Consider the following 12,607-nt stretch of genomic DNA (forward strand, 5'->3'; position numbering starts at 1 on the left):
GGCGGCGGCGGGACGGGGCGGGGGGGGATGCGCCCGAGGTGGCGGGGGGGCGGCCCCGGCGGCGGCGGCGGGGGTGCGGCTTCCGCTGCGGCGGGGATGCGGCGGCGGCGACGGAGAACCGCTCCCCTCCGCCCGGCCCCGCCGGCCGGAGCGAGCAAAGGAGGGGACGAGGCGAAAACCGGGAGGGGACAAGGCGGGAACCTCCCTTTCCTCCCCCGCCCCTCGCCCTGCGGGGCTGGGAGAGGCGGGGAGCGGTTCGGCATCCCCGCGCTCCGCTCCGGAGGGTTCCGGGGCTCCCGGGGGCGCAGGGATGCGGCGCGGGCGGTCGGGGCTGCCGGGTCCAGCGGGACTCCGGATGCAGCCCCCGGCGGGCACGGCCCGGCCTCCGCCCGGGCAGCCCCGGCAGTAGCGGGGAGGGGCCCCACTCCAGCATCGCAAGCTCCGGTCCCCCGTTCCCCCGTCGTCTCATCAACCCACTGTGCCTGTGCCCTCTGCTTACTTTTTTTTTGAATTATTGTTATTATTTGCATCGCCTTTAGGGCTTTCCCCAGTTCTGCCCCCCCTTAGAAACGCCTAATTTCCCTTCTGCACCCCCGAAGCCCCCCCCGTTTTCCTCACTGCCCCCCCCTCCAAAGCAGCCCTGTCCCTGCTGCCGCCTACGGAGAGCTGCCACCGGACAATGGCGAGCCGGAGGGCAGGGGAGGCCGTGCGGAGGCAGCCGGGCTCTCAAATATCACGCTTGGCTTGCGACTGGCCTTCCCCGTCATCGTTCAGAAAGAGGCCTCGGGTCTTGTTTCCTACCCCCTATTTTCGCCTCCTTTAGCTCTTTTCCTCCAGTCTCTTCCTCCCTGTCCCCAGCCGCGACCCCAACCCCAGGGAAGCGCTGCCGAAAGCACCGGTGTGATCCCTTATACCCCCGTTACCTGGTGGGAAGAGACCAAACGGATCGCTACGGAAACATTTCTGGAGGTGGATGCCGGTGGTACCCCGCTGTCCTTGTGCTCGTGGCCCCTTCCCCCAGGATTTGTGCAAACCGGCCTCCGAGAGCTCAGCTGAGCCGCCAGCGAGGGCTGAGCGGGCAGCGGGGTTGAGTTACGGAGGTGCCCAGCGTTGTTGAGCTCTGTGGCAGGAGGTGGGCAGGTTCCAGCAGGGTGGTGTGCTGCAGCCCATCCCGTGGGGTCTGGCTCAATCCACACTCCCAGAAACTCCCCGGACCCGCCGAGCATGGCCAGCTTTGCAAGTCTTGGCTGGGAGTCTGCCCCTTGCCCCTTCCCTGCCACTTCTCCTCCAGCCCTACAGTGCTCTTCCATCCCTCCGTTACTCCTCTGCCTGGGAGTAGACCAAATCCAATTTGTTCCCTCTGCTGCTTTGCTGTGTCCAGCCTCAGTTTTGCCCCGAGACCTGCCCGTCTGCCCTGTCCTGCCCGCGGCTCCAGGCTCCCTATGGCATCCCCAGTTTGGGTTTATAACGCATCATCTCCCACCAGTGACCTGGGTACATCCTCCCTGGCACACGCATGACCACTGGAAGTCATAACTGGATTTCAGTCCCTCATGGGGGGGTTGACAGATCCCTGTCTTCCAAAAATGCTGGTTGCAGCAGCTGGTAGGGAGCCGTGTGCCCAGCAGCAATAGTACCTAATAAACAGCAGTGGGACAGGGAACACGGGCAGAAGCAACACCACGAGCCGTGGAGCGAGCGCTTTGCTGAGCTCTGCTTGGCCTCCTCCTGACCCGCCGGGAGACCTGGCAAGCAGAGGTGATTTATGGAACACCAGTGGAAGGAGGCATCACCATCCATCAGGAAAAGCTTTTTCACCAGGAGGTCGGCAGAGCAGGTGGTGGGATCTCCGTCCTTGGTGGTGCTCAGGGCTCAGCTGCACAAAGCCACAGTGATGTGACTTAGTGCAGACCGGTCCTGCTTACAGCAGCAGGCTGGGCCACAGATCTCCAGCACCTCTTCCCACCAACACTCCTGCTGGGTCCTGAAGAGGACAGGGTGGAGCCTTTTTTTCCCCTCCTAGCTTCCTTTGCTCTTGGTATATTTGGTGGGATAAAGGATTCCTCCTGACACAGATGATGACTGGGGAGTGGGGCAAAGGTCCGATGTCTTCTAGTTACTCCTGAGAAAGCCAAGTGTAGAGAAAGTCCTTGCTACCCAGAGGACCACAATGCTCCTCCACTAGGCCCCTGGCTTCAACCTCACCTTGGCACAACAGTTCCTTCTCCTCATCTTCCCTTCTTCATAGATCATAGAATGGTTTGGGTTGGAAGGGACCTCAAAGATCCTCCAGTTCCAACCCCCCTGCCATGGGCAGGGACACCCTCCACTACACCAGGTTGCCCAAAGCCTCATCCAACCTGGTCTTGAACATTTCCAGGGATGGGGCAGCCACAGCTTCTCTGAGCAACCTGTGCCAGTGCCTCACCACCCTCAGAGAGAAAAAATTCTTCCTTAGATCTAATTGAAATCTCCCCTCTTTCAGTTTAAAGCCATTGCCCCTTGTCCTGTCACTACACACCCTTGTCCAAAGCCCCTCTCCAACTTTCCTGTAGCCCCTTTAGGTACTGGAAGGTCTCCCTGGAGCCTTCTCTTCTCCAGGCTGAACAGCCCCAACTCTCCCAGCCTGTCTCCATAGCAGAGATTCTCCAGCCCTCGGATCATCTTCGTGGCCTCCTCTGGCCCCGCTCCAACAGGTCCTTCTGATGTTGGGGACCCCAGAACTGAAGGCAGCACTGCAGGGGGGTCTCAGGAGAGCAGAGCAGAGGGGCAGAATCCCCTCCCTCGACCTGCTGCCCACGCTGCTTTTGACGCAGCCCAGGACACGGTTGGCTTTCTGGGCTGCCAGTCCATGTTGCTGGCTCATGTTGAGTTTCTCATCACCCAACACCCCCAAGTCCTTCTCCTCAGGGCTGCTCTCAATCCATTCTCCACCCAGCCTGTACTTGTCCTTTGTCTTTTAAAAAAACCCCAAACATCAGTCCTGGAGGGAGTTTTGTAGCCAGGTCTTGCACATGAAGGCAGCTCTAGGTGCTACAGCCAAGAGCCAGGGCCCCGACTGACCTTACTCTTCTCAGCAATCGCCCATTGACCGCACCAGGCAGGTAGGACTCACAGATGTCCTCTTTGGAGGCTCTCCACATCCTCCCAAGCAGGGATGGACACCTTGGGGGAGCAAAACCTACTGATGCAAGCTTGGTCATTTGTGGATTCGGCCCCTAGAGAAGTGTATGTATCTATGGGGTTACGGGAACAGAGCGCGGGCTCGAGGATCTCAATTTTATACCCAAATCCCTGAAACTCTGGATTCAGCCCCTTCCTCTGGATTCAGCCTGACACGAGACAACGCGACCGCAGGCTCCTACCCAGCACGGGACAGACATTACAGCGTATGACATCACTGGAATTAGTGACCGACCCGCGTTGCTACTGGAGTCTCTCCTCTTTCCATTACGCACCATTGTCCCCAGAAACCTTCGGTTTCCTTCCTCCACCACGCCAAGGGTGCAGCAGCGCAGCACCTTCCCCATCCCTCCCGGATTGCAGGGGTGAGCTGGCAGCACTCCCGAGCCTGGCAGGCAGCAGCTGGCTTAGTTGCAGAATGGAGTTTCGTAGCTACCTACACCTTTGGTGGGTCCTGGGAGGGATTTTTTTTTGGCGTGTTTATTGGAAAAGAGCGAGCAGTTGTCCTGCATCCATCATTGTGTCCCTGTCCATCATCCAGGGACACCATCCCTGTCCCTGTCCATCACCGTGTCACAATTTTCCCCATTGTTATATCACTTCTTTCCCCCACTCTCTTTTCCAAGCTTAAAGAGGCCACGGCTCTAGTTGTTGCTCTCACAGAAACCATTCCATAACTTTGGATGTACTTGTCCTCCTCTGAACGTTTCCCAGTTTTTCAATCCTTATTCAAATGGTGGACACGAGAAATGTGGTTATCAAAGAAGCACCTGCACTGTCATTTCATACAGGGAGGTAATAACATTCTCCATTTCGCTGTCTAATAATCCCTTTCCTAATAGCTCCTGGCATTTATTTAGTTTTTCTGAAAGACTCTGGAAAACTTGTCTTGGCCCCTGTACATCAGGCACTCCAGAGCCACACAAGCCTGGAGCGAGCCAGGGGCATTCAGAGGCTCCTCTCTGCCCTAATTCACTGGGAAGCGTGGGGAAAAAAAGTAATTTTCAAGTATAGGGATATTTGGTTAATGGCTATTCAGCACAAAAAGACAAAGTAAAAAGCCCCAAAACGCAGAGTTGTCATAAATTAAGCACAGAAATACACGAGCTCGAAAAAGCAGAAGAGGCTGTAACGAAGATGAGGACTCCTGAGCCACTGAGAGATGGAACCATCACACGAACCACTCAAGCACAACCTTGAAGAGCTTCAGCCAGAAATCTCACAACTGATAAAAAAAAGCAAAATTATCACGGGCTTTCTGGGAAAGAGCAAATTTATTACGGGATGCTTGAGGGAAATTGGGGGGCTGTGCAATCACGCGATGTTTTAGGGAGGATTATGAGAGCAAAGTTCACTATGGGATGTTCAGGGGAAGGATAGAAGGGGTGGAAAGAGAGGCATCGAGCTAGACGAGGGAGAAGTGAGCGTGGGGAACGGAGAGGAGGAAGAACGAGCAGGCAGTGGTCAGGGAGAGGCTGGCTGCTGGTCAGCGTGCCCGCCTGGCAGAGCCCTGCGCCCGGCTACCACCATCCGTCCTGGCCTCGTACGGAACTAATTCCTAGACTACCATGCTCTAGTCCTGACGGGCCAGGGATTAAGAGCAGGATCAGGCCTTTTTTACCAGTGCCATTTGTGTTTTCCCAGGACTTTTCTCCGGTTTCCACTGACCTGTCTGCGGCTGCTGTGTCCATAGCGTGTGCTCGTGCTTCTGGAGGAGCTTCTGGAGCTCCTGCCCAGCCTCACTACATGCTGAACCTGGTAATATGGGAAAGCAGCAGCCTCACACGGAGCAAACCAGGACAGGAAGGATTTAGATCCTACAGCCCACTGCATTCAGCTGTCCTTAACACGAGACACTGGAATAGCACGGGAATAGCACATCAGGTTCCCCCATGAACCCAAAGCTTGGGAGGAAAACAAATCAAAGCAAAGCCTCATGTGAGCTGGGCCAGCGAGACAATTACAGAAAGAAGAGTTACATATCCAACTCCACGCACTGCAGAGGAACAGAAGCTGGAGAGCACTCTTGGTAGAAAGCTTATTAATGAATTCTATCTAGAAAAAGGTTTGTTCACTGGAGAGCAGTCCCAAAGACGAGAGTATCAACTCACAGTGACAAGGGAAAGGGACCTGAGCTGACATTTAAACAGAAACAGCCCAGACCGCTGCTTGTTACACCCCAAGGGGATGCAACCACATGTAGGTGAACAAAAAGGCAAAAAGAAAGCAGATTGTACAGCTCCAGGAGCAGCAGCAATCTCTGCTGCAGTCCCAGAGGCCAAGTACCAAGAGAAACCGCTGGAGACCAGCACAAGGGTGAAATGGGGACAACCACAGCAGTGAACTGGACCAGCACAGCGACAACAGAGAACCAGGGACCAGCACAGGATCACTGGCCTTGGAGCTCCAGCCCTGCCCTGATGAAGGACTCTAACAGGCACCACACAATACGACCTTCACCCAGGAGCTAGGATTTCAGCTCCCACTGCTTCTTCACAAGCTTCCACGCTGCGGAGCGTAAGAACAGCGACCAGAAACGCCAGAGCATCGGATGGGAGTGGAAGGGGTTTCTCTTGTAGAGGAGTAAGGGGACCAGTAGAATTCTCTGTTCAAGGGAAACGGAGAAGACTTGATCAAGAGTATAAAACTTTTAATGGGTCAGTGCATCAGTCCTTGATGCAGAGGGAAAGGAGGAAACAGGGTTACAGCTGTCCCAGGCGCTCAGTGCCGCAGAGATGATCTGCGCAGAGCAGGAAAGACAAGGTGGTGGTACATAAGTAGCTGCAGAAACCCCGGCCTTCGCTCTCCAAGGAGGGGACCAACACCTGGAAAAGCAGTTCCTCTCACTGTCCATTGGGTTTCACTCTATGTTTCTTCCTGGTAGAGACTTGAGGACGCATCATTTTGGGAGAAGGCCGGCCAGCCTTCAAAGGTCTCCTCTGTGCCTGCAATGAATGCCTCTTCTTCAAAGCAGGCTGTGGTTGCTTCTGCTCTTTGCCAGCTTTTGATCCCTCAAGTTTTTTCTTTTTTGGCTGAGGCTCCATGACAGTATCAGGAACAGTGGACGGAGTTGCTGCTGTCACAGCAGGTTCTTCATCTGAAACAAGAGAGAAAGGTGCTGCAGGAAGAACCCACGTGGCTTCTGCAGGGGAAGCAGCCCTCGAGAGCAGGCCCAGGCAGCTCAGCTGAGCTCCAGCACCAGGTTACCTTTTTGTGCCTGGGGGATGGCATTGGAGAATTTCTTGAACTTGGCAATGAAGAACCCATCCATATTGTGCGTGTGGGGATAGAAGCGTCGCGTAGACTTGAGGGAGGGGTGGAAGCGACGGTCCTTGAACCTGGAGGAGGAAGCGGGGTGAGAAGCGAGTAGAACGCCTCTGCTCAAACCTGGCCACCAAGGAACAGTCACCTGTGCAGCTTGTGACCTGGCACACACCTGGTGAAGCCTTCCTTGCCAAAGTCCAGGCCTGTGGCCACCAAACGAACGTTGCGTTTCTTCAGGGCGTAATCTACAACCCACTCATTCTCCTCCACCTGCCAGAGACTAAGCGTTAGGATCCAAAGCTCACCAGTCCCCTGAGTAGGAGATGACCGCAGCAGAGCACAGAAGGCACGTACCATGATGGAGCAAGTGCAGTAGACAATGTAGCCCCCTGTCTCTGAGGCAGCATTACACGAATCTATAGCGCTAAGGATCAGCTCCTTCTGCAGGTGAGCACAGCGCAGGATGTCTTTCTCATCCTGAAAGAGAAAGATAAGTTGGTATGCTAGGGGCTCAGGGAAGCACTCCAGACCTCTGCTGAGGATGGAGGGACAACAGGAGAGCAAAGCACGCATGATACAGAGGGTTCTGAAGTCTTCTGCAGAATTAACCTCAAAAAGCCTAGCTCTGGTACAACATGCAGAATAGGAAAGAGAAGAGAAAAAAAAAATCAGTGTCCTTATTGCAGGCATCTCTCAAGAATAAAGCTGTCCTGAAGTCCTTCCTCTCGTGGCTCGTACTTGAGTCTCCATCTTGTGTCCCTACTGGTCACTCACCTTGTTGGTTTTGACAGCAGGGTCCTTCGAAATGACGCCTGTTCCGCTACAAGGAGCGTCAAGCAAGACACGGTCGAACCCTCCAAGCACCTACAGGCAGACGTACATTTGGAGTTATGCTCACAGGTGGAGACTCAGAGCAAGAGCAAGGCTAGAAGGGAACCAGAAGAAGGGGAACCTGGGAAGGCAGGAAAGATCCCTCGCTCCTCCCTCTCCACCCTCGTCTCCGTATCAAATAACACACTCCCCAGCAGCTTTGTTCGCCCTCCTGTGACAAGTGGCTTTGGAGAACACAGCTTTACTAAAGGGACAGCACGGCAGCTCTAGGTAAGCACGGCAAGGACATCCCAAAGCAGGCAGGAACACACCTTGGGGAACTGGCGTCCATCGCAGTTACTCACTACAGCGTTGGTGACCCCCAGCCGGTGCAAGTTCCCCACCACGCTACGCAGCCGCTCGGCATTGCTGTCGTTGGCCAAGATCATGCCTGTGTTCTTCATGAGCTGAGCTGCAGGAGGGCAAAAGACATCAGCAAGGGGCTGAAAACCTCCTGGGCTTTGCCCGTAGGGACGGCAACACCCTCCCTTCCCTGAGTTCAGCCCCACTCTGTTCCCCCTTTCTGTATAGACCAGTGGAAACTCATCGCTTCCCAAGGCTCCAGGGTGGTACCTATGTAGCTGGTCTTGCCTCCTGGGGCACAGCACATATCCAGGATGCGTTCATTCTCCTGTGGTGCCAGAGCCATAACTGGGAGGAGACTGGAGGCTCCTTGCAGCATGTAGTGCCCAGCCAGATATTCAGGGGTGGCACCTGGGCAGAGAAGGCAGAAGAAAAGAAGATGACACGTGAAAGAAAGGGACCCAAGAGTGGGTCAGCTCGGCTCTATGACAGGAAGCGTGATCTCACCGATGGGGACAGAGGAGTCATAAATAACAAGTCCCGTTTTCGACCACTTCCCCAAGGGGTCGAGATTCACACCACGGTTGATGAGCGCCTGCAAGACAAGGAGACGGGACTGAGAGACCGCCCGGTGTGACAGGTGGCACAGGAGACCACCAGGGGGTCCCACTCACCTGTGCCAGGTCCCGTCGCCGCGTCTTGAGCGTATTGGTGCGGATGGTCACGGGGCGGGGAACCTCATTGGCCTCCAGGAAGTTTATCAGCTGGATGGAAGAAGGCAGAGAGAACAGAGATAAAAATGAAGACCGAGGGAGGCAGCCAAATCCTCATCAGTCAGCAAAAACAGGGGCAGGGCAGGGTCCTACCTCAGGGAGAGGGAAGATGTCCATGAGCTTCAGGAGCAAGAAGTCACTGTAGGAATAGTAGGCAGCCATGTCCCGGCGCAACAACGCGAGGTACTCCTGTCGCGTGCGCCCTTCCTCCCGCTTCGTTCCAAAGTCCTGCAGCACCTCCATGTTGCCCTTGATGCGTTGGTGAATGATGTGCAGGTCAGGTGGCTCGGCAGGTAGAATGAACGTTAAGGAACCGTCAACAGCCAAGAAAGTCACACACAAGCTCTTCACAAGCACCATCGGTCACACAAGACTTCTGCATCGCAGCAGCACCTGTACCAGAACGGCCTCGTTGGAGTATGCTTTCATCAGCAGGGGAGGGGATTCAAAGGATGGAACTGGAAAAAAAAGGCTTCACAAGGCAGGAACTACGAGGTATTTAAGGGAAGTTGGTTAGTGACTTTAGGTAAACAGAAAAAATCTAGGGGATAAAGAAGACAACAAAAATGTCTTTCAATACTGAAAATGTTATCTGTGTCAGAAAAGAGACTAAAAGTTCCCCAAAGGCAACTACTAAGGGGTAGAGAGGAGAACGAGAAGAGGCACGACACTAAAATCACCAAAGCCCAAGAGCCAGCACTTGAGCTGCGGGAATCGCTGTCACCAGAGGCTCTAGGAAGGGGTTCGACAGACACCTGCCAGAAAAATCAGGGTGCAGAGGGATGAACTACACGATAAGATGCCCACACACATTCAGGACTAGAAAGGAAATCGGGGCAGGCTCTCAGTGCCACGCAGGGCGTAACAGATTTCGTAACTGTGCTGTACAGACGCACAGCGTCGTGCACTATCTATTAGGGCAGCTCATCTAAAAATACCTTGTCATGCACAAAACACTCTCGCTAAGCAATACTTGGATAAAGCCCAAACGAAGCTCTTCAGTTGTATCCAGGCCCTGTGCTGCCGCACACATACGGCTTACGGATGCCACAGATAAAAAGGATATCCTCTCTCTCAATCTGTTCGTTAGTTGGCAGTTTAAATTGTTCGTCTATATCCAGGTTGAGCTGCAGATCTGGGCCCTCTTCTTCCTTCTGTCCTGTTTTCTGCCTGCTTGCCTCCTCTTTCGCTGCCTCCTCCTCTTCCTCTTCGCTGTCATCTTCACTGGTGCCTCCCCTGAGGACAAAGAACAAGGCGGATGTTTTACACGAGAACACTGTCACGCAGGCGCTTGACAACTACCATTTCTTAGATGGCAAAAAGGACAGAAGAACAGACAACACAGGCTCTTCATCTATCCAGGACAGACTCTGCGGACTAGCAACGTTCTCAAACCCTCACCTGTCAGGCTTCTGCTTCAGGGCAGCTTTTTCAATAGGCAGCAACTAAACAGAGACAAGAGATTAATCAAACAATATCCCTGGGTGCTCCCTTACTCCCTGCCACCTGTGACATTTATCTGCTCTGTTTAAAAAAGGACAACAAACAAAAGCACTGAATGTTACGCTGGCATCAGCTGCTAAACTTGGCATTGTTCTTGTAAGGGGAAGAAGGGGAAAGCTCTCTGCAACCTCACCATCCACCCTCCAGTAAGGTTACCCCTTTCCCCCAAGCCTACTGGGTTCTTCCAGCCAGCAAGGCCAAGTATTTCTTGTGTAATTCAGGGCAAAAATCTCCCACCTCTTCTTCTTCTGATGACAAGGCACCATAATCATCCACCATCTCGTCGCTGCTCCCATCCTCCTCCTCCATCTCCCAGCTGCCCTCTTCCACCTCACCATCACTGGATAACTCCACGTTGTTTCCTTTGGATGGGATTTTCTTGGCTTTGGCTGGAGCCAGCCATTTGGAATTGTCATCGCTGAAGCCAGACCGCCCACGAGGGGTCTGTCCCGCTGCCTTCACGGCACGCTCCTCCTTCTGTGGGGGCACCTGCTCTTTAGCTACAGGCAGAAGAAGCGGTTATAAGTTAGGTGTTCATTCCCAAAAGAAGCTCCCCTGTTTTTTCAGTTGTTATATGAAAGAGATCTTCATCCCAGCCCTGAGCTGCCTGTCCCAAGGGAAAGGACTGACTGCTCTGCACATCCATTTTCCCAATCAGAAACAGAGGCGTGTTCCCAGCCCTCCTCCAGCGAAATTTGAAGAGCTCTGACTAGACCTAGCAACGGAAAACACAGCTACAAAATTCTCCTGGTGTTTGCCGTGACGCGTTAGGGTACCCTGCTTCCCAAATCTGTGCCTGTCCTTCTTCCTTCCCGCTGCTGCGCGTTCCTAGGACGCGACCCAGCAGGCTGCGAAGCCGCCCTGCCCGCGACAACCTCGCTGCGAAGGGAGAACGTAAAAATCCTTTAAAACGATGAAATCCCACCTGCCCCGTGCCGTTAAAAAGGGGCTGGAGCCGGACGGGACGGGACGGGACGGGGTGGGGGGGAAGCAGGGGAGGGTGGCTGCCGGCCCCCCGCCCCGCCCGGCACTCACCTGCCGCCTCCCGCCCTCCTCCTCCTCCTCCTCCGAGCGCCTTCCTCCCCGCGCCCAGCCGCCTCTTCGCAGCCCTGGAGCGGGAAGGGAAGCGGCGGTCAGTCCCGGCCGGTCGGGCCCCGCGCCCCCCACCCCGCCGGGCCGCCGCGCTCACCTCTTCCGCCCGTGACTGGAGAGCTTCTTCTTCCCGGTCTCCGGCTCTGGGGGAAAGACACGCGGCGGTCAGGCAGCTCCGCACCGGCGGCACCGAGCCCCGTACGGCGGCACCGGGCCCCGCACCGGCGGTCAGGCGGCCCGTACCGGCGGCACCGGGCCCCGCACCGTGGCACCGGGCCCCGCACGGCGGTCAGACGGCCCGCACCGGCGGCACCGGGTCCCGTACCGGCGGCACCGGGCTCCGCACCGACGGCACCGGGCCTCGCACCGTGGCACCGGGCCCCGCACGGCAGTCAGGCGGCCCGCACCGGCGGCACCGGGCCCCACACCGTAGCACCGGGCCCCGCACGGCGGTCAGGCGGCCCGTACCGGCGGCACCGGGCTCCGCACCGACGGCACCGGGCCCAGCACCGGCACCAGGCCCCGCACCGTGGCACCGGGCCCCGCACCGGAGGCACCGGGCCCCGCAGACTTACCCGGCGGCAGGAAACGGGCCAGCTCCACCTCGGCCCCGCGCTGCTTGCGGGCCTTGCGCCCGGGGCCGCGCTTCTCCTTCCTGCCGGGGTCCAGCTTCCGCCCCATGGCGCCGCCGCCGCCGCACCCTCCGGCGGCACCGGGCCCGCCGCCCCACGTGCAGCCCTGCCCGCTGCCCCGCGCCGCGCATGCGCCCGCCCCCCGCCACCACCCATTGGCTCACGCCGCCGCGCTCCTGCTCACTGAGTGGCTCGGCCGGCCATGTCAGACGCCCCGCTTGTCCAATGAGGTGCGGGGCGGCGGCGCGAAGGGCCGGCGAGGCGCTTCCGCCGCCGGGTGAGGAGGCGGCGGCGGCGGCGGCCGGGCCTGGGGGCGGCGCGATCCCCGCCCCAACGGGGCCGCCGCAGCCCCGGCGGCCGCGCAGGGAAGGGCCTCGCTTCGGCCCGCGAGCGGCTGGAAGCGGATAAGCGAGAGGCGGCGCGCAGCCGCGGCCCTGAGGCCGCCTCGAAATTGTGACAGGATTTTGCACTGTGAGGAGAAATTCAGCGGGGGAGGAGGATATCCCCAAACCTGGCTGCTTTTACGCAGAAAAAACGTAACGTGAAAAGGTAATTCTTACCGCCCCCCCCCTCCCCTTTTGCTAACTAGAGAAAGCAAAATAAAATACAAGGAAACTTTATTTTTTCAGTTTTACCAAGGTTTTTGCTCTGTTTTTCATTACTTTTCATCTTCAGGCTGCTTATTTAGTGGAGTCCGGTCAGTTTTTTTTTGTATTAAAAAGGATCTTGATGGAGGTAGCTTTGTCTCTGTCCTGGCTTTTGCTTGGTCTCGCCTGCGCGCTCCTCTCGGTAAACAAACTCAAAATAAAATTAAAAAGGAAAACTGGAATCGCAGGCAGAGGCAGCGAGCGATGCAGCCAGGTTCTCCGTGTAACAGACATGGCGCTGCGGCCTCCAGTCACTATGTACAGAGTCCATCATACATCCCCCTCTCTCCCAAGCACACTCCTTGCTCCAGCGGGCTGGCTGCAGAGGAAGGAGTTCCTC

The 12,607-nt window shown here is 56.5% G+C and overlaps 1 protein-coding gene across 2 annotated transcripts; it reads right to left on the reverse strand.

Moving 5' to 3' along the window:
- Positions 1 to 5,846: 5,846 nt before the first annotated feature.
- On the reverse strand, positions 5,847 to 11,669 carry NOP2 (NOP2 nucleolar protein). Of its 2 annotated transcripts, none has more exons than XM_086610311.1 (16): positions 11,564 to 11,669; positions 11,086 to 11,131; positions 10,932 to 11,005; positions 10,134 to 10,390; positions 9,795 to 9,838; positions 9,460 to 9,629; positions 8,487 to 8,686; positions 8,295 to 8,384; positions 8,128 to 8,215; positions 7,891 to 8,031; positions 7,590 to 7,729; positions 7,222 to 7,311; positions 6,802 to 6,924; positions 6,620 to 6,717; positions 6,391 to 6,521; positions 5,847 to 6,280 (listed from the first exon to the last, which is right to left on the reverse strand). In XM_086610311.1, exons 1-16 carry the CDS (start codon positions 11,667 to 11,669, stop codon positions 6,027 to 6,029), a joined length of 2,052 nt encoding a protein of 683 aa, XP_086466437.1. In that variant the 3' UTR covers positions 5,847 to 6,026. The 2 variants fall into 2 exon arrangements, with proteins under 2 accessions (XP_086466437.1, XP_086466357.1); XM_086610231.1 differs by having other exon boundaries at positions 10,134 to 10,396.
- Between the last annotated feature and the right edge of the window lie 938 nt (positions 11,670 to 12,607).

Source organism: Tauraco erythrolophus, chromosome 1, assembly GCF_009769465.1.
Source record: "Tauraco erythrolophus isolate bTauEry1 chromosome 1, bTauEry1.pri, whole genome shotgun sequence".
NCBI lineage: Eukaryota > Metazoa > Chordata > Aves > Musophagiformes > Musophagidae > Tauraco > Tauraco erythrolophus.

Excerpts from the sequence above, each read along its gene's own strand:
- NOP2 (XM_086610231.1), bottom strand. The coding sequence starts at position 11,669 with ATGGGGCGGAAGCTGGACCCCGGCAGGAAGGAGAAGCGCGGCCCCGGG. Across the intron at positions 9,630-9,794 it reads CTGAAGCAGAAGCCTGACAG|GGGAGGCACCAGTGAAGATG; the intron begins GTGAGGGTTTGA and ends CTTTGTCCTCAG. Across the intron at positions 6,718-6,801 it reads ACTGCACTTGCTCCATCATG|GTGGAGGAGAATGAGTGGGT; the intron begins GTACGTGCCTTC and ends AGTCTCTGGCAG.